Source organism: Diuraphis noxia, unplaced genomic scaffold, assembly GCF_037042655.1.
Source record: "Diuraphis noxia isolate RWA-SAM2 unplaced genomic scaffold, SU_Dnox_SAM2 contig0001, whole genome shotgun sequence".
In the NCBI taxonomy this organism is placed as follows: Eukaryota; Metazoa; Arthropoda; class Insecta; order Hemiptera; family Aphididae; genus Diuraphis; species Diuraphis noxia.
In genome coordinates, this window is record NW_028301711.1 from 6,175,044 (window position 1) to 6,199,177 (window position 24,134).

General features: G+C 37.3%; 1 protein-coding gene across 1 annotated transcript; it reads right to left on the bottom strand.

Annotated features, from left to right (window-relative positions):
• Window positions 1-15,957: 15,957 nt before the first annotated feature.
• On the bottom strand, window positions 15,958-22,672 carry LOC149059347 (uncharacterized). Its single transcript, XM_089227194.1, has 2 exons — window positions 22,527-22,672; window positions 15,958-16,620 (listed from the first exon to the last, which is right to left on the bottom strand). The coding sequence occupies exon 2, from the start codon at window positions 16,618-16,620 to the stop codon at window positions 15,997-15,999; it is 624 nt and encodes a 207-aa protein (XP_089083320.1). The 5' UTR covers window positions 22,527-22,672; the 3' UTR covers window positions 15,958-15,996.
• Window positions 22,673-24,134: the final 1,462 nt, after the last annotated feature.

Sequence of the window (24,134 nt, forward strand, 5' to 3'; positions counted from 1 at the left end):
TCTATTTCAGTGTTATATAAACTACAATACTACATAGTACATACACGCAATTAAACAAGCAATGTGAAAATGATTATTATTAAATGGAAAAAAGTTATCATTTACTAATTTACTCGTAGTAAATACAGTAGGGTCTCGATAATCCGAACGAGATTGGGGAAAGGGGTCGTTCGGATTACCGATTTGTTCGGATTACCTATGACTTAATAAAAACAACAATTTTATTGTAATTTAAGTTATGAAATTTATTTTTATCTGTATTAATCATTGAATAATGTATACATAATTATAAATGTGTATATGCAAATTATATATGTATGTGTATATGAACCTTATTTAAAATATTGATTTATTTTTTTTTGTACACTGGCTCCTATTTGGTGATTAAATGCCTTGTCCCGCAAACGTCTCAGCAACATTACTTCTTCGCAGCTTTCAACGTTTTGTTCAGCCCACTCGATGGCCGTAGTCAACGCTTTTGTGGCTTCTGAAGCAGATACTTTTGAAGGAGGCAAAAATTCTTCATCTTCTTCCTTCTCAATATCTTCTTTGGTCACTGCCTGAATGATTTCATCATCAGTTAAAATTTCTTGGTGCTGTACCTCTTCATCGCAGCCCCCTGATGCCCACTGTTGAATTTCATCCTCAGAGATGACTGTGTTTGGAGTCAACTTGACTAAAAGTGGGGTGAAGATAATGCTGCCTTCCTGAACTTCAGTAGTTTCGTTTACAGCAACCAGGTGTGGACTAAGGTTTTTCCATGACATTTTTATCAGATGTGACGAGACAGATAACCAACAGTTAGCTAAAAACAACATCTTTAAGATTGATTTTTTTCAAAGCTACCACCAAGTCATTTCCGTTTTCTTCGTCCGCCAAAATGTTCGTAAGTAAAGTTTTTCGGTAATTAAATTTTATATTTTGGATAACATTCTGATCCATTGGTTGAATACGAGCAGTTGTATTTGGTGGAAGAAACATCGCAAAAATTTTGCCATCTTCACTACGAAGTTCTTCTACAGATGGGTGACCTGGGCAGTTATCCAATAGCAATACAGCTTCCATAGGAAAATTAATTGAAGAAAGATGACGACGAACGCTAGGAACAAATTCAGTGTTGAACCAATCTAAAAATAAATCTCTTGTAACCCACGCATTCTTCTGCCCTCGGTAGTACACAGGAAGTGTAACCGATTTAAATGCACGAGGCTTGTGAGCTTTTCCTACAACAAGTAAACGAAGTTTATGGTTGCCCGTCGCATTTGCGCAAGGCATAAAAGTGACTCTTTCTTTCATAATTTTTCTACCGGGAGCGGCCTTTTCTGTAGATGACACTAAAGTGTGGTCAGGCAACATTCGCCAAAATAATCCAGATTCGTCAGCATTGTAAATTTGTTCTGCTTTAATTTTTTTTTGTATGACAAGTTGTTCAAATTCTTCTTGGAACGGTTTGATGGAGTCCTCTTTACTCGAAAGTTTTTCACCGGAAATTTTGAGACGCCTTATCCCATGACGCTTTTTAAAGTTGTCTAACCAACCTTTGCACGCATTAAAAGCATGGTTATTTTTTGAGAATTGGCGGTGAAAAGATCGTGCTTTTTCACAAAGCATTTCACCACTCACTGGAACGTGTAAACGTCTTTGTTGAATAAACCACATGAAAACTGCACTCTCAACATTTGGATTCTCTGGTTGTTTTAACGTTTTACGCTTACCTGGACCGTTTTCCGTTTCACTGACAAACTTCTCTAATTTTTCCTTGTTCTTTTTAATACCACTGATGGTAGATACACCTATACCAAATTGTCTTGAGATGGCACTGTAGCTGGTCCCCTTATTAATTAACTTTATTACTTCTAACTTATCCTGTAATTTTAATGTAACATGCTTACGTGGAGCCATTTCAAGAAAAACACGCAAATAAATGTTCCAAATACGTACGATCTTTATGTACACACAATCGACACACAACTGACAAACGTAATCAACGTTCATATCTAACATCTCATATCTAAACGACGTACACGTGCGATGTTCTAACGTAATCGACAAATTTTATTATTGGGAAATACCGGCGATGCGATAATTTTCAAGCTCGTTCGGATTACCGCGTCTTTCGGATTAGCCTGTGTTCGGATTATCGAGACCCTACTGTATTAAATTATTTGGAGTACCTACCTAATCCTTTTAAAAATTTAAATGTTTGATAAAAAAAAATGTTTACTTTTTCAAATTAATAAATCGGCAGGACCTAAGATCGACTGGAAGTTTTTTGAGGACATGGTGAAATGTGCGGATATATTTTATTATAATGGTTAATATATATTCGTGGAGATCATGAAATTTTTATTTGAATTAAATTAAAAATAATTATATCTACCAATTTTATTCATCTAATAAAAACATTGTCTACAATGACATAGCTACACAGTTTAACACATCCGTGTAGTCTTGTGTAAACTACTTTTGAAAAGTGTTTGGAATAAATACTCGAATACTTATGAAAGATATATTTTATATTTTGATTTGTGTCACTCTATTCTTTCAAGGGCTACAACAAAGATTGTTACCAATTCATAAATATTAAATATTGAGCGATATATAACAAATAGTTTGAAAAGTGAACAAATTTCAAATAAATATAATTTTCATTCAAGCAAAATCATGTTAAAATATTTAGTTCTCATTTTGATCATTTAATTTGGTTAACCTATAAATTGTATTAGGTACCACTATAAAAACAAAGTATGTATGTTATTGTATATATTTTACATTGGCAGTTATTTTTTTTTTATAAATGTAATATGAAAACTAATGGGATGAATGGTGTGGTGGTGTGGGGGCTTTGCCTCTATGGGCCAGTGAGCTTTTCACTATTTGTGCTCCCCAAAAAATATTGGTCGAGTTGCGCCCATGAATTTGGCATTAGAAGTTCTTTTCATCACACATTATGGTAAAAATTAATTTAACATGATAAATGTTTATTCTAAAATGTTGTTGTGTGTTGAGGTATATGTTTCATTACTCATAAACTTAATGTTCATTTTAATCGAACTTAATTTTCAATAGCTTATGATTACATTCTATAATTCTCAAGCACTGTACTAAGGGGTGGCGAGGGAAGGCTTTAGTCCTCTCTAAAAATGGTCCAACCCAAATAAACCAAATATAAAAAATATAACATAGCACCACATGTTATTTTTATAATAGATAAATTATTATTTTCAAATACTTATAAAATATATTTTTTAATTTTTAAAAATTAACAAGTATTTTATGTATTTATTAGTTAGTTTATTAAGTAATTACTAAAAACAATAATTTAATTTATATTGATCAAACAAAAGTAAAAAGTACCTAGTTTAATAATTCAATCATAAAGGATCATCATGTTATAAAACTAAAATTAAATATACTTTAATTTGTACATCATTTTTAAAGTTGTTATTTGAAGTCTGTATTTAAATATTTCCTTATTTACATAAACCAAAACAGCCTTTTAGCCATATAGGTAACATTATTAAAACATTGTACCTAAAATGCATATATTATCTATTGAGAACATAGAATTAAAAAAATTTGGTATAGTGTTATAAAATTTAAATGTGTGGTATATGTTAAAATAAATTAAATTATATAATTAAGTAATCTCTTTTGTTTTTGAAAAAAATAATGCATAAAATGTATCTGCTCAGCTCAGAATCCCTTGAAAAAAAAGTTTAGTGCCAATGTGTCATTATACTATTATAGTTAAGTACAGTATAGTGTAGGAATATTGCAAGAATTTGGATTTGTTTTTTAAATTAATGTATTATTTTGATTATTCTGTTTATTAAACACAAAAGAAGTTCACTATATCAATTAATTATTTTATTATCATTGTAGCAAAAGAAAGGTAATGTGTTTAGTGCTGTATATTAAGTATGTTTTCTAGCAAACTGTATAATATAATAAATAAATAAATTTATTTATTGTAGAAACAGTAAAAAATATAAAGGAGAGAATACATTTGATATTTCCAATTTGTTCAGCACTTGGACCATTAGAACTCGATATTTTTCTGATATTAAATCCCTTAAAGTACCATCTGCTAAAGAAAGTGATGTAGCATGTGATAATAATCAATGTATACAAACAAATCTAACAAATTTTATATACTTATACAATTAAAGCAATTATAATATTTAATATGCCTTTTTATACCATTTATTTTGTAATTTGTAGTTAGTATATTGATAACCATTAGTTATAATTGATAAGCGGTAGTTAGGTTTTTAGATATTTTAAAGGCGAATAAAAAAGATTTTAGTATTTTTATGTTGGCAAAGTTGGTCGGGTAAAAAAAAGCAATATCATATGCGGGAATTTTATTTTTCCAATGTTGGCTAAACTGATCTCCCGAATTTTGATTTTGATGATATCTGCTGTTATCAAAATCGGGAAATCTGTACCAGCCCCATAGTTAATCAACCACTGACGTAAAATAGTTGCGTGAAGTTGGCCCCCCCACTTTGTCGTATCGACCTCGAACCTTCGCCAATATTTTGGAACTAATTTGGAACTAATTGGAACCTTGTTTTCGAAATTTGGAACCTCAAATTTTAACCAGCACAGAATTTTTTCGGTTGGGAGGGGCCAACTTCACGCGGCCCCTCCACTTTGTCGTATCGACCTCAAACCTGCGCCAATATTTTGGAACTAATTTGGAACTAATTGGAACCTTATTTTCGAAATTTGGAACCTAAAATTTTTACCAGCAAACAATTTTTTCGATGGGGGGGGGCAACTTCACCCCTAACCTAACCTCCCCCCCCCCACTCTGTCGTATCGACCTTGATCCTTCGCTAATATTTTGGAACTTATTCGGAATTAATCAATAATTTGGAAATAATTTGAAACCTAATTGAAAACTAGTTTTCAAAATTTTTTTATGTCATATTTTTCACAGAATTGAAGACTATGAATAATGCGTGTAATAATACGTATTATAACAATGTATTATTTAAAAAATGTTAAATAATATACCTCATATAATAGATATTTTACCTGCCTACCCACTCACTTATCCTTATGGTGTAATTCCAAATAAAATACCGACATTAATAGAAGAAATGAATGTAACAAATGTTGCTAATAAAAATGAAAACTTACATTTGATCACTTATAGTAATAAAGTGTTATATTTTAATTATTTTGAGTGTTCAATGGTGTACCTACGTGCGTCGGAAGCAATCGGCGTATACCTATACAAAATACAACCTCTTACTTCAACGTTTGCGTATAAAAACTACATTATAATATTATATTGTGTATATGATCGTATGTAATACAATTGTAATTGATTAGGTAGGTATACTGTAGGATTTTGATAAACAAAAAATTATACATATGGTTAATTTATATATAATAAAAAGAATAAAAATCGTGAATACAATTAAGTATAATATTAAATGTTCAATAACTACTAAACAATTTTTAATATAAAAAAAATAAATTTTAATAAAAAAAAAATACTCAATGTGGCTGGGCAGCGGACACAAAATTAAAATTGCATATTAAAAAATCACTGCTAAAACTAAATTATAATAAAGAAAGAAAATTACTTTTTATATATATAAAAAATAAGTTAATATGTATTATAGTATTTACCTTATACTACATTACTTTAATAATATATAATTATAGTAATGATGTACGATTACATCTTAACATACATCAATACATGAGGGTGAATTTTTATAGTTGATGAATTTAGTTATTAGTTATTAGTTACTATAATAATTAATATTGTATGTTGTATTAATCATTAGTGATTAGTCCCTAAGCAATTATTTATAAGTTATCAATTATGAGTATAAGTATAATAATTCTATAGGGCGAAGCCCCCCACGGGTCACTTATGTGAAGTTATTTATCGCCTCCCCAGAAAATTATTGCCAAAACCGCCACTGGGTACATTGGTAGTACATACGGCCTGTAAAAAAAGAAAAAAACAGCCCTGGTGTCCCTGAATACGGCACTCATACTCACAATTAATAATAATGTTCAACTGATCAATTTATTGTTATACCTTCAGTATACTAATTCAAATAATTAAAATTCGCAAAAATGGACATTTTAAATTTGTATTTATTACTATAATAAATTATTATCAACTTAGCATTTACATATTCATAAAAATCATAACTTAAGTAAATTACTTACCTTTGTATTGCTCATTTTTAGAAAAAAACTTATAAAAAGTTCTAACAGCTACGTCCAAAATGCTTAAATGTAACCAAAATCATAAATTTAATTTATAAGCGTCTATCTCACTACATTAGCGTTTTGCAAATGAATGAAAATATTATCTGTTCTGTGACTCGTGGTTTTACCATTTAACTAATGAAAATAATACGGTATATAAAATATATGTATAAAACTATGTTATGAGAATATTGAGCTATTTACAAAGTAATCGATAAAAATAACTCTTATATCGGCTTGTTCAGCGGACTGAATGCGTTGTACTAAAAATAGCATATAAATTATATGACACGATAAATATAACATAGATAATGTGATTTATAATAATAAATTAGTAAATTACACATAATATTATGATATCATTAAAAATATGATGCTTACCAAATTATAATGTTGTATACTTGTGTGCCATCACTGCCATCCATCGCACAACAGGATGCGTAAAATATAAGTACTACCTACTACAACTCTTATTACTTTATTATAATTTAGTTTTAGCAGTGATTTTTTAATATGCAATTTTAGTTTTGTGTCCGCTGCCCAGCCACATTGAGTATTTTTTTTTTTTTATTAAAATTTATTTGTTTTATATTAAAAATTGTTTAGTAGTTATTGAACATTGAATATTATACTTAATTGTATTTACGATTTTTATTCTTTTTATTATATATAAATTAACCATATGTATAATTTTTTGTTTATCAAAATCCTACAGTATACCTACCTAATCAATTACAATTGTATTACATACGATCATATACACAATATAATATTATAATGTAGTTTTTATACGCAAACGTTGAAGTAAGAGGTTGTATAGGTATATATGCCGATAGCTTCCGACGCACGTATAGGTACACCATTGAACACTCAAAATAATTAAAATATAACACTTTATTACTGTTTTAACCAACAATGTCAGAATGACCCCAACAAGTGATCACCATGATCTACATTTGTCTACTCTTACAGCTATTATAAAATATTATCTTAAAACGTGGCTTCTATTTTGCTTCATGTACTAAAACATAAAATTAAAAGTTGTTACTCATAACGTAAATGTTACATTACTAAAAAAAACTATCCACATTGAATTGAAAATTCATGGGCACTATAAGTTACCTAATATTTTTTTTAGATTGACGATAGTTGATAATGTGATGTTAAATATTTCTACGATCGGGCGAAATTGGCCGATAGAAGCTGCGTGAAGTTTGCTTCTATAATTTTAAGATTTAGATTTTTCGATAAAGTGTACGTAGTTTTTTTGATGATGGTTATACACACTTATAAATATTTTACATATGCCTACTGCGTAATATTATACAATATATTATTATACCTTACTTAACGTAACCTAACTGTATTATTTGCAGCATCATTTCAGTTACTCTTCGCTTAATTTCTCAATAAATATATACAGTAATAGAATATTTTATTTTCTATATATATTTAAATGTCAGAGAAAATTTAACACATTTTAAAATATTTCATTTATAAAGAAATTAAAAAAAAAAAAATTATCAAAAGATATGCATTTTTTTATTATGTTTATTAAACAGTTAGTTAAACCCTACAAAGTGGGGGGGGGGGCACGTGAAGCTGGCCCCCCCCATCGAAAAAATTGTTTGCTGGTAAAAATTTTAGGTTCCAAATTTCGAAAACAAGGTTCCAATTAGTTCCAAATTAGTTCCAAAATATTGGCGCAGGTTTGAGGTCGATACGACAAAGTGGGGGGGCCGCGTGAAGTTGGCCCCCCCAACCGAAAAAATTCTGTGCTGGTTAAAATTTGAGGTTCCAAATTTCGAAAACAAGGTTCCAATTAGTTCCAAATTGGTTCCAAAATATTGGCGAAGGTTTGAGGTCGATACGACAAAGTGGGGGGGCCGCGTGAAGTTGGCCCCCCCAACCGAAAAAATTCTGTGCTGGTTAAAATTTGAGGTTCCAAATTTCGAAAACAAGGTTCCAATTAGTTCCAAATTAGTTCCAAAATATTGGCGAAGGTTCGAGGTCGATACGACAAAGTGGGGGGGCCGCGTGAAGTTGGCCCCCCCAACCGAAAAAATTGTTTGCTGGTTAAAATTTGAGGTTCCAAATTTCGAAAACAAGGTTCCAATTAGTTCCAAATTGGTTCCAAAATATTGGCGAAGGTTCGAGGTCGATACGACAAAGTGGGGGGGCCAACTTCACGCACGTACGTAAAATTGCCGCATGGCGCGTTGCGGTCACTCGCACATTTTCGTGGACCGTACTGTAGTCTGTAGTAGTATGATATTATAGAATTTTTATTTTTATCGTATCATCGGCATCGTGTATTATTGATAAAACCATTGAACATTAACCAACATTGAATCAAAAAAACCTCATATCAATAGAACCTTTACATTCTCAGCCCGCGAATCGCTGAGGTACTGAGGTAGTTTTGATGAAAAATTAATAGCGTTTGCAATCCCCTCAACTTTTAATTAATTTAAAATAAATAATGCACTTCTTGAAATATTTTTAATTAAAATAATTAATTGACAATTACACTCGTTAATAAACAAAATAAATAGCATCCTTGATGTTACAAAAGAAAAAAGAAAAACGTTTTAAAATACATAAACAATATACAAATTATTTTAAAGCATACATTAATAAATGTGGGTAGATTTTTACATTTTTAGCGTTGGGACACCTAAAATACTTTTTCCTTGTATCGTTATGAACTTCCCAAAATCCACCAATGTGCCTTACATAAGCGATGTAATGTCCAGGAACATATGCAACTGCTCCGTATAATGCATAGCTATGTAACACAATAAAACACGAAATTACATTATACAATTTACAGTTAATTATGAAATACATATTTTTGTCATTATGAGTTTTCGAGAAAAACGAAAAGATTTCGCGATCGATATTTTCCGGTTAGAATATAAAAATAGGCAATCGAAACGTTTGCAAAAAAATTTGCACAAAAAACGATCATAATAAAAATAATAAGAAATAAGACAAAACCGAAATGGATAAAGGCACAATTTCATGGAATTTCATTATGTTGTTTTGAATTATTAATGATTCTTATTTTTATTTTTATTAGCTTACTTACTAGTTATTACTTTTAATGTTGTTTGTGATATGGTTTATTTATTTTATATATCTATTAAATGATAAATATATATAGGTATTTAGAATTTAAATTTGGGCAAATCACTTTACAATATTATGTTGATTAATTATAATTTATTTATAACTTCTTAATAAATTTCAATTACCTTTTATCTTCTACTGTTATTTCGGATGGAAAATCTGTTTAAAAAGCTAATTCCTCATAGGAGTCCGTTTCAATAAATAGATGCTCATGAAGTACCCTCGTGCATTGAATGAAACCATTTTCACAATTTGTGCATTTCAAAATATGTCCTTTTTTATACGCCTCAATATCTAACTCAAGATTTTTATATCCATTTATAAGTCTTAATATTATTGTTGGTGAATTTCGTTTGCTTGTAATGGCACACATATGATCCTGGCATACTCTAATTTCTGTAACTGATGGAATATCCATTAAGAGGCTGGTTACTATATACATTACGTTGCATTTAGCATCTATTAATGTAACATTTGTTATACCCATTTCTTCCTTAAATATATTTATTAATATTTCCAAACGTTTTTTATAAATTATTGAACTTGTACCATTTTTGGCCAGATCATTACAAAACGTCAGAAACATATTACTTGTGTTTTTGTATATAAATTCTTTGTAATATTTACTATCAGTAATTGCCATCGTAACAAGGGTAGTTACAGAATCAAATGTACATGTATTTGGTATCAAATATATTTTATTATTAATTTTAATAGGCGTTTTCATACTACCATTGATTAGCAGCATAGCATGTTTCGAACGTGTACTTCTGTTCATAATTCTTTCGATCTCAGGTGATGGGTATTATACATTATACATATATTTGGTTGGTCTTTTTTTGAATTTTTCAATATTTTGAATGCTGAATGTTGCTGTTGGATTAGTGCCTTTTCCACGCCATTTTTCACATTCACTATCGGTAGAGTTATTACTATATGATGTGTCACTGAGATTATTTGCTAACGGTGATGGATAACTCTTAGTTGAGTCCTCTTTATCAGTTACATGATTTATTTCAGGTGATGAGTCCATATATTTGGTTGGTGTTTTTTTTAGCTTTTCGATATTTTGAATGCTGAATGTTTCTGTTGGATTAGTGCCTTTCCCACGCCATTTTTCACATTCACTATCGGTAGAGTTATTACTATATGATGTGTCACTACTCACTGAGATTATTTGCTAACGGTGATGGATAACTCTTAGTTGAGTCTTTTCTATCAGAAATACATGTAATTACTACATTTGATTCTAATACTGTACGGGCCGGGTGCGTATATTTGTAATACGCGAGCCCGATCACCGGAATAAAAACTACGCGCGCTACACTCACACACCGATCGACCTGTGTATGTGTGTATACGTGTATAGCAGTTCAATAGAGGTGGACGGGATCGCCGAGCAAGACTATTGAACGCTAGTGTGTGGTGGGTGTGTAGGTGTGTATATATGTGGTGTGTGGACTTAAAACTAAAATAAAAGGTAACACGGTTTTTGGTAACTAAGTTGCTGTAATATACAAATAATTTAAAATACACAAAATAATATAAAAATCACAGCAACAAAAAAGGTATAAAAAGATATAATAATATGGCCCTCTTGGCCCAACAGGTAAAAATGTAATAAATATAGGGTGCTGCTATGCGAGCCCCTATATGAAAATATAATATAAATATAAGGCCGCTATTAGAGCGGTATGCAAAATAATAATATAGAGCCGCTATTAGAGCGGTATACAAAATAATAATATAGAGCCGTTATTAGAGCGGTATACAAAATAATAATATATAAAGAAAAACTCACATAATTGGCGGTGCTCGGCTGGCCAGCTGCTACCTATGCCTGGAATAAACAATAATTGACACACACACTATAATATAATAAAAAGAGTGGCAATTAGTGCACACAAATAAAATACAAATTTTTGGCTATTTGAGCCGTAACAATAATATATATATAATAAAAATGGCAATTCGCGCCCGTAAAGTATACAAAAATAATGCGGCGATTCGCGTCCGCACAAATACAAATAAGCCGGCGATTTGCGCCGAAGAATATAATAAATTTGGCGCTTAGCGCCCGCACAACTAATACGCAAAAATAATGATTTCTGCACGCACACAACAATACGTGCTTCGTGTTGCACACTGGAATAGACTGACGGCCGGGCGGCCGTATTAAATGATAATCAGCAGCCGATCCGGCGGCGCGCGATAGCGCTCTTATCTGCATGTTATATAATAATTCACAATACAATTAACAAAAATAAAACAATACAAAAATAACAATTATAATATGTGACTGTGTTTGTGTGTGTGTGTGTCGATCGATGTGGCGGCGCGAACAAATACATTATTGTCAAGTTCATCATAATTATTATTACATCCATCCATTTTATTGCTATCTTGAATTCTCTTCAGTTGTTTACTTCGAAAAAGTTTTGCATTTTGTTCAATGCTATGCAAATGCCGTACAACAAAACGATCAGCAGTCATTGGGCGAACGACAAAACGTAATATTTGATTTTTCAGTTCATTAAAGTCGCTTTCAACCGAAGCACTACTGGCTATTGTAAACGGAGAATCAAATTTGTCTTTCATTATCGCCGTCCATAAAGGGAAATCATAGCAATATCGTTTTATGTCCTTTATTAATTCGGGAACATAATAAGCCGAATCGCGATCTCCTAGAACTTCAGCATCAATTTGACTTTCTCTTTGAATATTGTTAATAAAACTAATAATTACATCTTTGTTATTAGTTATACTCTCCTCGCAATGATCAATGTAATCCAAGTCATCATCTTCACTAAAACTTTGATTTTCATCTTCATAATCTACACTTATAGGCATATCTTTCATTAAAGACAATAAATAAATTCCGAATTTTTCAGAAGGATTTGGTAAGGTATTATTGCCATCTTGCCAACCATCAGTCATACTCAACATTACAGTCATCATAGATTTTAATATTTTTCTAAAATCGTCAAAATTGGTTGATGTTATTAAAAGACGAAATCCTCTTACATAAAACTCTTTAAGCCTCTTATTTCTTGGACCTTTAAGAGATTTTAAACTACAAAACAGTTTTATTATATGAGCCACATCAATCCTAATAAAACAAGGTGGTATATCATTGGATTGCTGAGTTATAACCATAAAGCATTTTATAACATATGCTCTTAAATTTGACATACAAAATGAACGGCTAATCGCACCCAACAGTGCTTTAGAGTAATCCGTGATTGTTTCATTTGGAGCACTTATTCCTGATTTTAACCAAATATCAAGCCAACAAGCAATAGTTGTCGTGTCATGTTTTTCTGAAATCATTTGGGCTACAGGAAATTGTCCAAAACCTTCATTAACAACAGCTTCATATAAAAATATATCAGCGGATAACAAATTAAGACTAGTACGTTGTATATTTTTCACCAGGCTTCCTGTAGCATCTATTGAAAGTCGACAGTATGCTTTGTTCATGTCCTTGTAAATAAGTAACTGGTGATTTGTCCAATAATGCACAAACAGCGGATCACACCCAACACTATGTATGCTTCCCGCCTGAGAATTATGTTTAATTTCAATCAAAGATTCAATAACATTACTTTTATTTATTCCTAATTGTTTGTCAACAAATTGTTGTTTCGCTTTACTTAAAACGTTATTTCTATATAATGTTGGAGGGGACACATTTCCAAATTCCATGTTATTTGTATTTTGTCTTTTCCAGTTTGAAGGGATGTTGTTTTCCAATTCTTTGCTTATTTTAAGTCTTTTTGTTCACATAAGTGGTCTTTTTGTAGAGTGTATATTTTCTTTTCCTCGAGTATCAATTACTAATATACTCAACTCCATTGGCTCAAAATCTTTTGGTCTTTTATCACACCATCCAAATAAATCTTCATTACAGTCTTTGCACATTGCATTAAATGTAAAAAAATGTTTGCTCTTTGAGATGTCATCACTCACCCTTGCTCTTTTATAAATAAAATTACATGGTAAATTATAATTGGTTAATAAAAGCATCGTTGATTACATCTGTCCATGCATATGGTTTTAATACATTATACAATCTACTACTTTGATTTCTCTTGTAACGAGTAGCACAAGGTAAAATGTCGGAGTACTCTGAAAATGGAATTTGTAAATGAAACAATTTTTTTTCAGTTTCTTCATCAGTATTAGATGATACTGGATCAACGAGTTCTTTTATTTCATAAATGTCATTTTTAATAATTGGTTTTCTAAAGCCACATTTTTCACGAATGCGATCTTGTAAACCATTTCTATTTTGATATAATGCAATATAAATTGTATTTGGGGACATTGTACCTTGTAACATTTCTGAAATGTCTTTCCATATTTTATTAGAAACTGGTTTCAAGCTTTCGTCGTCGAAGAATATACTGTTAGGATTCTTGCAAAGAATATTGTATTATATTATATTATATTATATTACCTGGTTTCTTATTAAGCTACAAATAGAAAAAAAAATCAACAACTCAATTTATTTAAATATTCAGTAAGATACAAATTGATAAAAACATTTTATTTTTCATAATATAAGACTACGAAGTTTAAACAAATTGTGCCAGCATCACCTATTAAATTTTTTTAATGTTTTATTCTATCAATAATTATTTAGCAAACAGTTAGCGAGAATTTGCACAACTATCGCCGAAATTCACGTGATCATAATTTTATTGCAATCACATCCCCAAAAATTTGTGGAATACTGGAATTAGCCAGCACCGCCCCAAAGTGAACTTTTTAAAATTTCACCCACCTTACTCAAAACAGTCCAACATATTATCAACATTTTAGATTTATATTATCACAGACAGAATTTTTTATGAAATATAGATTATTATGAAATTAAATTTTTTTTATCGGATACAGATTACCTACTATATCAAAAAAATTTTCGAATCTGAGCGGACCGATGATTGTATTGATTTTACAATGTTGAGTTTTTTTTTAAAATTTATTTATATATTTATTTATTTAGTTTGTGTGTGTACACAAGAGCTTGTCGAAATAATGCTTCGATTTCAAACATAAATAGCTTTTCCGGTTGGGAAGTGAATCTACTTGGTACAATGGGGAGGTAATTTTTTTAAATTCCCAATAGTTTTCAAAAGCACCGGGAAAAACAAAAAAAAAAATTAAGAAAAAACGGGAATTTTTACACGCAAAATCAATTTTTGAGAAAATTGAATTTTGATATTGGTGTAACTCTAAAACCTAACTGTAAAAACATGAAATTTTCATTGGATATTTATACTGGCATTTTGATACTTGATAAAATTTTAAAATATTTCAACAATTTTTAAGTTATTTATAGACATATTAAATTTTTCTTTTTTTTTTTTCGTTTTTCATTCTAAATGTCAATGAAATTGTATTTGTTGGGTCAAAAAACTCAATACAAGGTCCCCCCCCCCCCATAAGTTTATATTATAGCAGTTGAAAAATATTAAAAATACATACTAGGCACGTTTATTTTTACCATTTAAAGTTCAAATTTTGACCAAATTTGTTTTATTGAAAATTTACAAATTCTTTAGATTTTAGAAATTTATAAAATGTTCAACTTTTATAGCTAGGGTAATAGCTAACAATGGTGGGGACATAGCTAATCTTTTCTCTAAATATTTTTCGTCAGTTAATAAAACAAATTCTCTATCGGAAGTCCCCTCACATCCCAACCTTAATAGAATGCACGAGTATCATCTTCCCTCACATTAAGATATTTATCAATTTTTATTTTGTTTTCCCCTTTATTGTTATTTCATATTTTCATTAACATTTGTATAAAACTATTATTTCTAGTCGTAGTGACGAAGTGTAATTCCAACTATACTATGTACCACTGGGCCCAGGCCCGTTTTGTTCAATTATTTAATTATTTGAATAAACATTATTATTATTATTATTATTATTAAAGAAATGACGATGCCTTTCTCCAGTGGTTTTTGAAAATTGTCGTTATAACTATTTTTTTAATTCTTAATTAAGGATTATTCAATATTTTCTAAATTTTTTATTAGATTTTATATTATTTTGATCATATTTTTTTATTTACCATTGCATCTGTTTATCAAAATTGAATTTATAAAACAATTTTTATATAAAACCTAAGAAAAAAAGTTTGGAGTTGAAAATTTCAAAAAGCGTGTTGCAAATAGTTGCAAATAAGTTGCAAAATATTGGCAAAGATTTGGAGTGAATTGGGCAAAGTCGGCGGGCCAACATTACAGACGTTGTTATAGGTATCTACATGTTTATTTTATGAACACTATATTAGGTGTGTAGGTGTAGGAACGGTTTGGATCTTAAATAAATAATACTACAACGTATTATTTAGACACACACGTTTATTATCCGAATCGTAATATATACATATATAAATATTGTCACTGCGTACGACGTTGACGGCGGTCCGGCTAAAGCTGTCGCCGGCGTCACCGCCGCCGGCCGGGCCGGCGGCCGTGCCGCAGGCGGCGGCCAGACCGGTTGTCGGTCGCGATCCCGCGGACGTCGATAGAGACGCCGCGGTCGTTGCGATAACGACCGCGACATACTCCCCCCCGAGTCCACGAGACGCGACCGAGCAACCTAGTCCACGTGGAGGATTACCGGGTCCCCGGGCGTCACCTCCATGGCCTGGATCCACCGCTCCACCGTGGCTAGCTGCTGCTCCTGGGTGCCTGCTGGTGGAGTTAGCTGCTGCTCTGCTGGCTGCTGCACCACGGGCTGCTGGGCTTGCGGCTGCACCACGGGCTGCTGGGCTTGCGGCTGCACCACGGGCCGCTCGTCGGTCGGGTCGGCTTGCGGCTGCCCCGCTGGCCGCCGGAACCGGCCACGTCCATCCCGGACGTCGTGGCGCTGGTACGCCGGTGCTGTTCGACGAGGTGGCACTCGCCCGGGTGGTCCTGCCCTGGGCCTGGCGGCTTCGGGCTGTGGGGTGTTCGCTCGGGTGGACCGGCGTCCCTCGGCGAAACCCCGCTCGAACAAGGCCCATGCAGTCGGGCTTGCTCGTATCCGGCCGAACGACGCGGTGGCCGCGCGTTCGGCCGACCAACCGCCCACCGTGTCGTCCGGTCCATCCCCGGAGAGCCTCCTGGCTTCCCGCAACAACTGCGCGGCCATTGCCCGGAGCTTCTCCACGTGAGTGGCAATCATGCCACGGGATGGCCGGTTGTTGCGGTTTGGTGGCGGGTTATTGGCGCGTTCTGCCATCTGAAACAAGGTATGATTAGTTAGTGTTCTCTGACGGTCCTACAGCTCGCTTCATCGCTGAGACATGTAACTTAGTAGGGTGTTTACCCTCCGTCAAGAACACTCCAGTTCCTAGTGGTTTACCCAACTTAACCGGACCTAACCATTTCGGGGCGAACCCCGCGTGAAAACGCTTCTCCGCACTTGACTGCGGATGCGCTTTGTAGTATACCCAATCCCCTACCGACAGATTGTTTCTTCCCGGGGATTCTGGGGGTATATGGGTCCTGGGGCCCTTGGGGCCGGAAACCACCGGGTCCCCCCCCTCTACCACAGGAATATCATCTGGTTCCACCGGAGAATCTTCGATTTCTACCGGAGGTTTCCGCGCTGCTCCGGACAACTCCGGACCATTTTTGCCCGCGTCCCGGGATCCTTCGGCCAGCTCGAGCTGCCAATCTCCGGGGGCCTTGATCTCCCGACCAAACATCATTTTGGCCGGTGACTGTCCGGTGTTTCGGTTTTCCCTGTTTCTTACGGAGAACAACACGTGTGGCAGGTAGACATCCCACAGATGATGAGGCTTATCAACAAGTAAGGTTCGAAACCCTTTCTTCAACTCTTGATTTTGCCTTTCTACCGGGTTGGCACGCGGGTGGTATATTGGAGTCGTCCATCCTTCCACTCCCCACCTCCTTAGTGCGTCTCCCATTGCCTTGGACACGAACTGCGGGCCATTATCTGACAATAATGCCCTCGGGTATCCGAACCGTGGGAACAACTCCCGTTCGAATGTATCCACAATCGATTTGGTCGTCGCCTTTCCTAAGGGGTACGCCTCTACCCAGCGACTGTAACAATCAGTTACTACCAAAATCGTTGTCTTACCCCTCTGCGTTCGTGGGTATGGACCCATAAGATCGATGCTCAGCACCTCCCAAGGTTGCCGTGGGACTCGGGTGCATATCCGATCTTCTGGTTTGCGATTCAGTGGTTTTACACGTGCACAAACGTCGCACGCCCGCACGTAATTTCGCACTGCTTCACGCATACCGGCCCAAAAGAAACGACTCTTTATGCTTCGGTACGTTTCTTTCCACCCTGGGTGATTCGCTGTATCGTGGTCGTGAAACCTTTGTAGCAGAATCTGGGCCTTGTCCACCGGAACAACCACCCCCTCTTCTCCATGCGCGATGGATCGTGGGTGGCGGTGCAACACCTTGTCCCGGATGATGTACAACTTCCGAAGACGACCGAACCTTGCACCGTCTCCGGAGAGTTTACCAACTATCTCCCGTATGTTCGGGTCATTTTGTTGCCACTCTCGGACAACTTGCCATGTGACGTTTTCGTCATCCCTCTTCGGCTGGATCGCTCCACACTGGGTTGCACCCACACCGGATCCTCCGGACACGCCGGACAGATCACCGAAGACTCCGGAAGTTTCTTCGGACACTCCGGGCCGAATCACAGGGGGATCGTGGATATTGTTCTCCAACGATTCTTCGTCCACTGTATTCGGTCCCACCGGACAACGGGATAGCGCGTCGGCTGCTTCATTTTCTACTCCAGGCACGTGCCGGATTTCAAAATCGAAAGCCCCGAGTTGTAGCGCCCATCGCGTTAGTTTGCTGTTGGTACAGCGGGCTTGCTGTAACCATCGGAGTGCCGCGTTATCCGTGAATAACATAAACTTACCAGACTCAAGATATGGCCTAAACCTGTCAACCGCCCAAACTATGGCTAGACATTCACGTTCGACTGCCGAGTATCTTCCCTGTGCTGGATTGAGTTTTTTGCTGGCGTAGGAAATGATTTTCCTATCACCACTCTCCCCCCGCTGGAAGAGCACGGCACCAACTCCGACTTCGCTTGCGTCGGTCTGTAGATTGAATGGCTTACCCGGAAGAGGAGGGCAGAGCCGTGGTGCGGACACCAAAAACTCCTTCAACTTCCGGAACGCCTCTTGCTCAATTTCTGACCAACGCCATTTGGTCCCTTTGGCCAACAGACTCGTGAGTGGTGCTGTGATCTCGGCGTAGTGTGGCACGAATTGGCTGTACCAACCACAAACGCCTAATACCCGTAACACGTCCTTTGTCTTTTTTGGGACCGGTAGTTCTTGAATCGCCGTCAGTTTCTCCGGTTCCCGGTCTATTCCTTCACCGTCCACGACGTGTCCTAGGAATTTGATCTGTGCCACCCCGAATGTACATTTTTTCGGTTGGCACGTCAGACCGTAAGACTGGAGTCGCTCCAAGACTCTCTGCAAGTGGTTTAGATGTTGATCGGGACTCTCCGAGTATACCACAATATCATCCAAATAAACCAACACAAATTTACCAACTAACCCACGGAAGACCTCGCTTACCAAGCGACAGAATGTGGCGGGGGCGTTTTTAAGTCCAAAAGGCATTACTCTGAACTGGAATAATCCTCTTTGGGTCCTAAACGCCGTGAGTGGACGTGTCTCTGGTGAGAGACCCACCTGCCAGTATCCTGATTTCAAATCCATGGTGCTGTAAATCTTCGCTCCACCCATTCCTCGGACCATGTCATGGAGATCCGGCATCGGGTGAGCGTCCGACTCCGTCTGCATGTTCAGACGGCGATAGTCAACGCAGAATCTACGTGAGCCATCCTTTTTCTTCACGAGTACCACCGGTGCAGCCCATGGAGAGATGCTAGGTTCAACAAAACCCTGTTCTTCCATGTCTCGCACCATTTCGGCAATCACCTCGTTTTTCTCTCGGGAGTACCCGTAAGCGTTTAGAGCCACCGGATTTGGATCCTTGAGACGGATCTGGTGCTCTATCACCCGAGTTCTGCCTACTTCTCCGGAGAAAACCTCCGGATATTGGCATAGGACTTCTTTGACCCGCATACCGTACTCTCCTTCGGGTAATCCTGCGGTTGTTAAGTCCACTCCTACGGTGACCGGAGTTACTGGATTTCTCCAACTCACGGAAACACGTCTTTCTTTCCCCAGGTGGATTATGCAACCGCTATAGTCCCAAGCGACTTGTTGCTCTACGAGGAAATCATGGCCCAGGAAGACATCTCCGATGAGATCGTCTAACACTGCCGCCCTGAAGCTTACCTCCAGATCCACTATTCGGGCCCGAAATTCGGAAAACTCCGTAATTTCTCGGGTCCGACCGTCCGCCATCCGGACAGTCTCCGGTTCTTCGGTAAAACTCCGGCCAAACTTCTTTGCCACCCACGGTTTGACGTAAGTCCTCGCCGCTTGGGAGTCCAGTAGCGCTACTACTGCCCCGAGTGCAAACTCTAGTTCTATGGCCGGTAACGGAACATCCGTTACTCTTGTTTTCCCCGTTGACACCGTTGCAATTGCTGGAGACTCTAACCCTCCGGTCCGCAGATCCGAGAAGCGTTGTCTCAACTCAAACTTTGAGTCTGTATCTGAGTCTCTCCTCTTGCACTTTTCCCGTGGATAAGGAATAAACTCCTCGGAAAAATCTTCGGCTGTGACCGGACAAATTAACAACTCCTGTGTTAACTCATCTTGTTCCGCATCACTTGAAATGCTGTCCGCGACATTTTTATTGGAAACATCACTCACCTCGGTGGGATTTTCACTTTTGTCCGGAACACTTTCGACTCTTAAAGATTTTCCCGACCTGTTGTCCAGGTGGTCGGAACCCGTTTCCATCACCGAATCATTTTCCCGGTCCATTGTCACGAACTGTGGTTCCTTTACCGGAACGTCGTTTTCAATGGGTTTTCTCGGGTGATTTCGGCGCTTTCTCCGGTGTTTCTCCGGAGGCTCGACGGTTTTCACCGGACAACTCCTCACTCCGGAGCTTATCTTCGGGTGACCAAAGTTTTTCTCCGGAGGAATGCCGTTCTTACCGGATTTTACCGGTTCAGAACTCTTTTGGTCCGACTTCTTCGGGCCATTTCCCGAGTCTCCGGTCCGTATTGCTCCGAAGTTCCGTTTTTTCGGGTCAGTTCTTGTAATTTGTGGTTCCTGTATCGGAACGTTACTCACTGCCCGAGTTGAACTTCGTTGCTTACCACTCTTCGGACGACTCGTGACTTTTCCGCCGGTTACTTCCTGGCCGGCCGGGACCCGGCGGTCCCGCCGGTCGTTTTGGCGTTTCCCGACTCCGACTTTCTTTTTGGACATGCAGCTTGCCAGTGGTCATGACTACCACATACCCTGCATCCTGCTCCCGAAGATAGTCGTTGCTTCGGATTCGGCACCTGGGATTTCTCAGCACTCTCAGCTTTTCGTTTATCCAACCATTTTAACTTTGGTGGTACGTTGGTGCTCACTCCCGCCTTATCCGATATTACGGCCTTGCTACCATCCAGAACATGGGCAAGCGCTCGTAATTCGCTGAACGATTTCAGTCGCTGTATACGTGCATGAATTCTAAATTCATCACGCATGAGTCCAATCACTGTCATTACCACCGCTTCTTCTGTCAGACCAAGGTTTAACCTCCGATACAACTGGTACTTGTGTAGGACATACTCCCCCAGTGTTTCGGTCTTGGTCTGAGCGGTGCTCAACAATTCTGATTGCAGACTCGACTGCAACTCGTCCCCGTTGAACTTTTCCAATAGTTCAGACCTGAACTCTTGCCATGGTAAGTCCAACGCTCTCATGGTTCCCCACCATGTTCCTGCCTGTGCCTTCAGCTGAGGGGCCAAAACGGTCACCCATCTAGCCTTGTGGATACCAGTTTCTTCAAGTATTGCCTCGGCCTGGAGCAAAAACCGCACTGGGTCTTCCTCCCTCTTACCGGCAAACTCTGGTATCGACGCACGGGCCATATTTAGCTCATTTTGAGGGATGAGCAGGCTGTCCGGGAAATGCACGCGTTTTACTCCGGAAAAACTACTCCGTAACGCTTCCTCATGACTTCCGCCGGACACTTCACCGGACACTCCGGACAGATTACCGAAGACTCCGGACATTTCACCGGACACTCCGGACCGGTTACCGGAAACTCCGGAAGAACTCCGATTTCTCGGGTTTTCCCCGGTCAATCTGCTCCGTATGTTCGCCCATCGGCTCTCAAAACTCACACTTTGAGTTTTGACCGGACGATTTTGACTTTCGTCCGGGCAAATCTGATTGGCTCCGGATATATGGCTGGTTGATGGTTGTTGGGAATTTTCACGGCATGAGCAACTTGCTTGCTCCACCCGCTCGGTCGACCTATGCTTTTCTTCTGCTAACTCCCGCTCCAAGCGTTCCACGCTCTCGCTGAGAGTAGCGATTGTCAATTGTTGCTTGTCGACCGTTGTTTCCAACCCCTCCAGCCTGTCTAACATCTGCTCCATAAACTGATTTATCAAGTTCTTTTCAGAGTTGACCTCATCCTCCTCAGTTTGAGCCTCCGATGTTTTCCTTTCCGGTACCTGGGCTGACGTCTCGTCAGTTTCCCCAAACCGTACTGATCTTGGGTCAATGCTTTCCTTGGTCCGAATATACTCTTCTAAAGCCAAGAGTTTATCGGCCTTGGACCCCCCGGTCTCAATACCACGTTTCAATAATTCCCTGTTAATATCGACAATATTTAACTCACTAATGCATTTAGTAACCATTGTGCAGATTAAATTTAATTGCTATTATCTATCTAATTAAATTACGATGGATACGATATTACGTAACTCGGGCTATCGCTGGTAGAGATATGTACTTTCCAATCTATAAATAGCCTAAACCAAGTTTAGCACTGTAGGAATTACGCTAAATTATGCAAATTTTGCTACAATTTACCACCTTAGATTGGACAAGCCCTTAATATTTTATTAATAATAAAAAAAAAAAATCTGAATAAAAATATTAGGAACCGGTATGATCAGGACACCTATTGTAGGTTCTTTTAACCTGATATGTGCTAATTTACTTTAATTTACGTAAAATTATTTTTATTAAAATTAGCACTTACCTTACTCCTTACTCGACTGCGCCAATGTAGGTGTAGGAACGGTTTGGATCTTAAATAAATAATACTACAACGTATTATTTAGACACACACGTTTATTATCCGAATCGTAATATATACATATATAAATATTGTCACTGCGTACGACGTTGACGGCGGTCCGGCTAAAGCTGTCGCCGGCGTCACCGCCGCCGGCCGGGCCGGCGGCCGTGCCGCAGGCGGCGGCCAGACCGGTTGTCGGTCGCGATCCCGCGGACGTCGATAGAGACGCCGCGGTCGTTGCGATAACGACCGCGACAGGTGTACTTGACTATGTACTTACGTCATATACATTAGTTATAAATTATGTTATATAATGTATAAAATAATAGTATTTAGAATTGTACCTTGTACGTATATCTAAGGTACGTCAAAGTACTTACTAAAGTAATACTGTCTAGTTGCCTCCCACCAGTAAATCAAAAGGTTAAATAATTTTTATATCAATTGCCTCCCGATTGTATACAAGTTGGCTCATTCTGTCGCAGCCTATTTACAATTAACCTAACCTTACGAAAATATTGATATTTAAAAAAATTTTAAAAAATCAGCCATTTGAATTAATTAAACGTTTTTACCATATAAATTTTTCTGAAAATCAATTTACTTAACAAATTGGCTATATGGAATATTTTGAAAAAAATTTTTATCATTGTTTAAGTTTTTTATTTTCAATATTAAAAAATAAAAATGTATACTAAAAATGTAGCGCAAGTGTCTACAAATTATATTTTAAAAAATTTTTTAAAAAATATTGATTAGAACAACATTTTTTTCTGGGTGCAAGGCCGTTCACCTTGAAATAGTTACAGATTTATCGACAGACGCATTCCTGGCGGCCTTTGATCGCTTTATTGCCCGCCGTGGGTTACCGAGCGATGTCTTCTCTGATTGTGGATCAAATTTTATCGGGGCAGATCGACAATTGCGCGCGTTAATAGAAAGTCCTGAGGGACAAGCGGCTATTGCCAATACGCGCACAGCCTGTGTCTGGCACTTTAATCCGCCCAGCACCCCGCATTTTGGGGGATTGTGGGAGGCAGCTGTCCGGTCGACGAAACGCCTTTTAGTGCGCGTTATTGGGACACACATCTTCACGTATGAAGAGTTTTCGACGGTCTTAGCTCGCGTAGAAGCCATTCTTAATTCTCGCCCACTCACAACCGCGTCGTCGGATCCACATGATCTCGACTATTTAACTCCCGGACATTTTCTAATAGGTCAACCACTTCTGGCTATACCACCCAGGTCCGGTCTGGAGTCTTCTCTTAAATTAACTAATCGGTGGAAGCTGATGGACCAATGCCATCAGGCATTCTGGCGGCGATGGTCAACCGAATACCTTACGATCTTGCAAGAGAGGTCATAGTGGTAGATAACCAAAGCCCTCCCCTATTGTGGTGCCTTGGTCGGGTGTTAGAAGTATTACCTGGGATTGACGGTCACGTCCGAGTTGTTCGCGTGATGACACGTTTAGGTACACGATAACGCGTTCGGTGGTGAAACTCGTTCACTGAAAAAAATATTACTGTTCTTATTAACAAAACTGTTCAGTTAAAGTATAAATAGTGA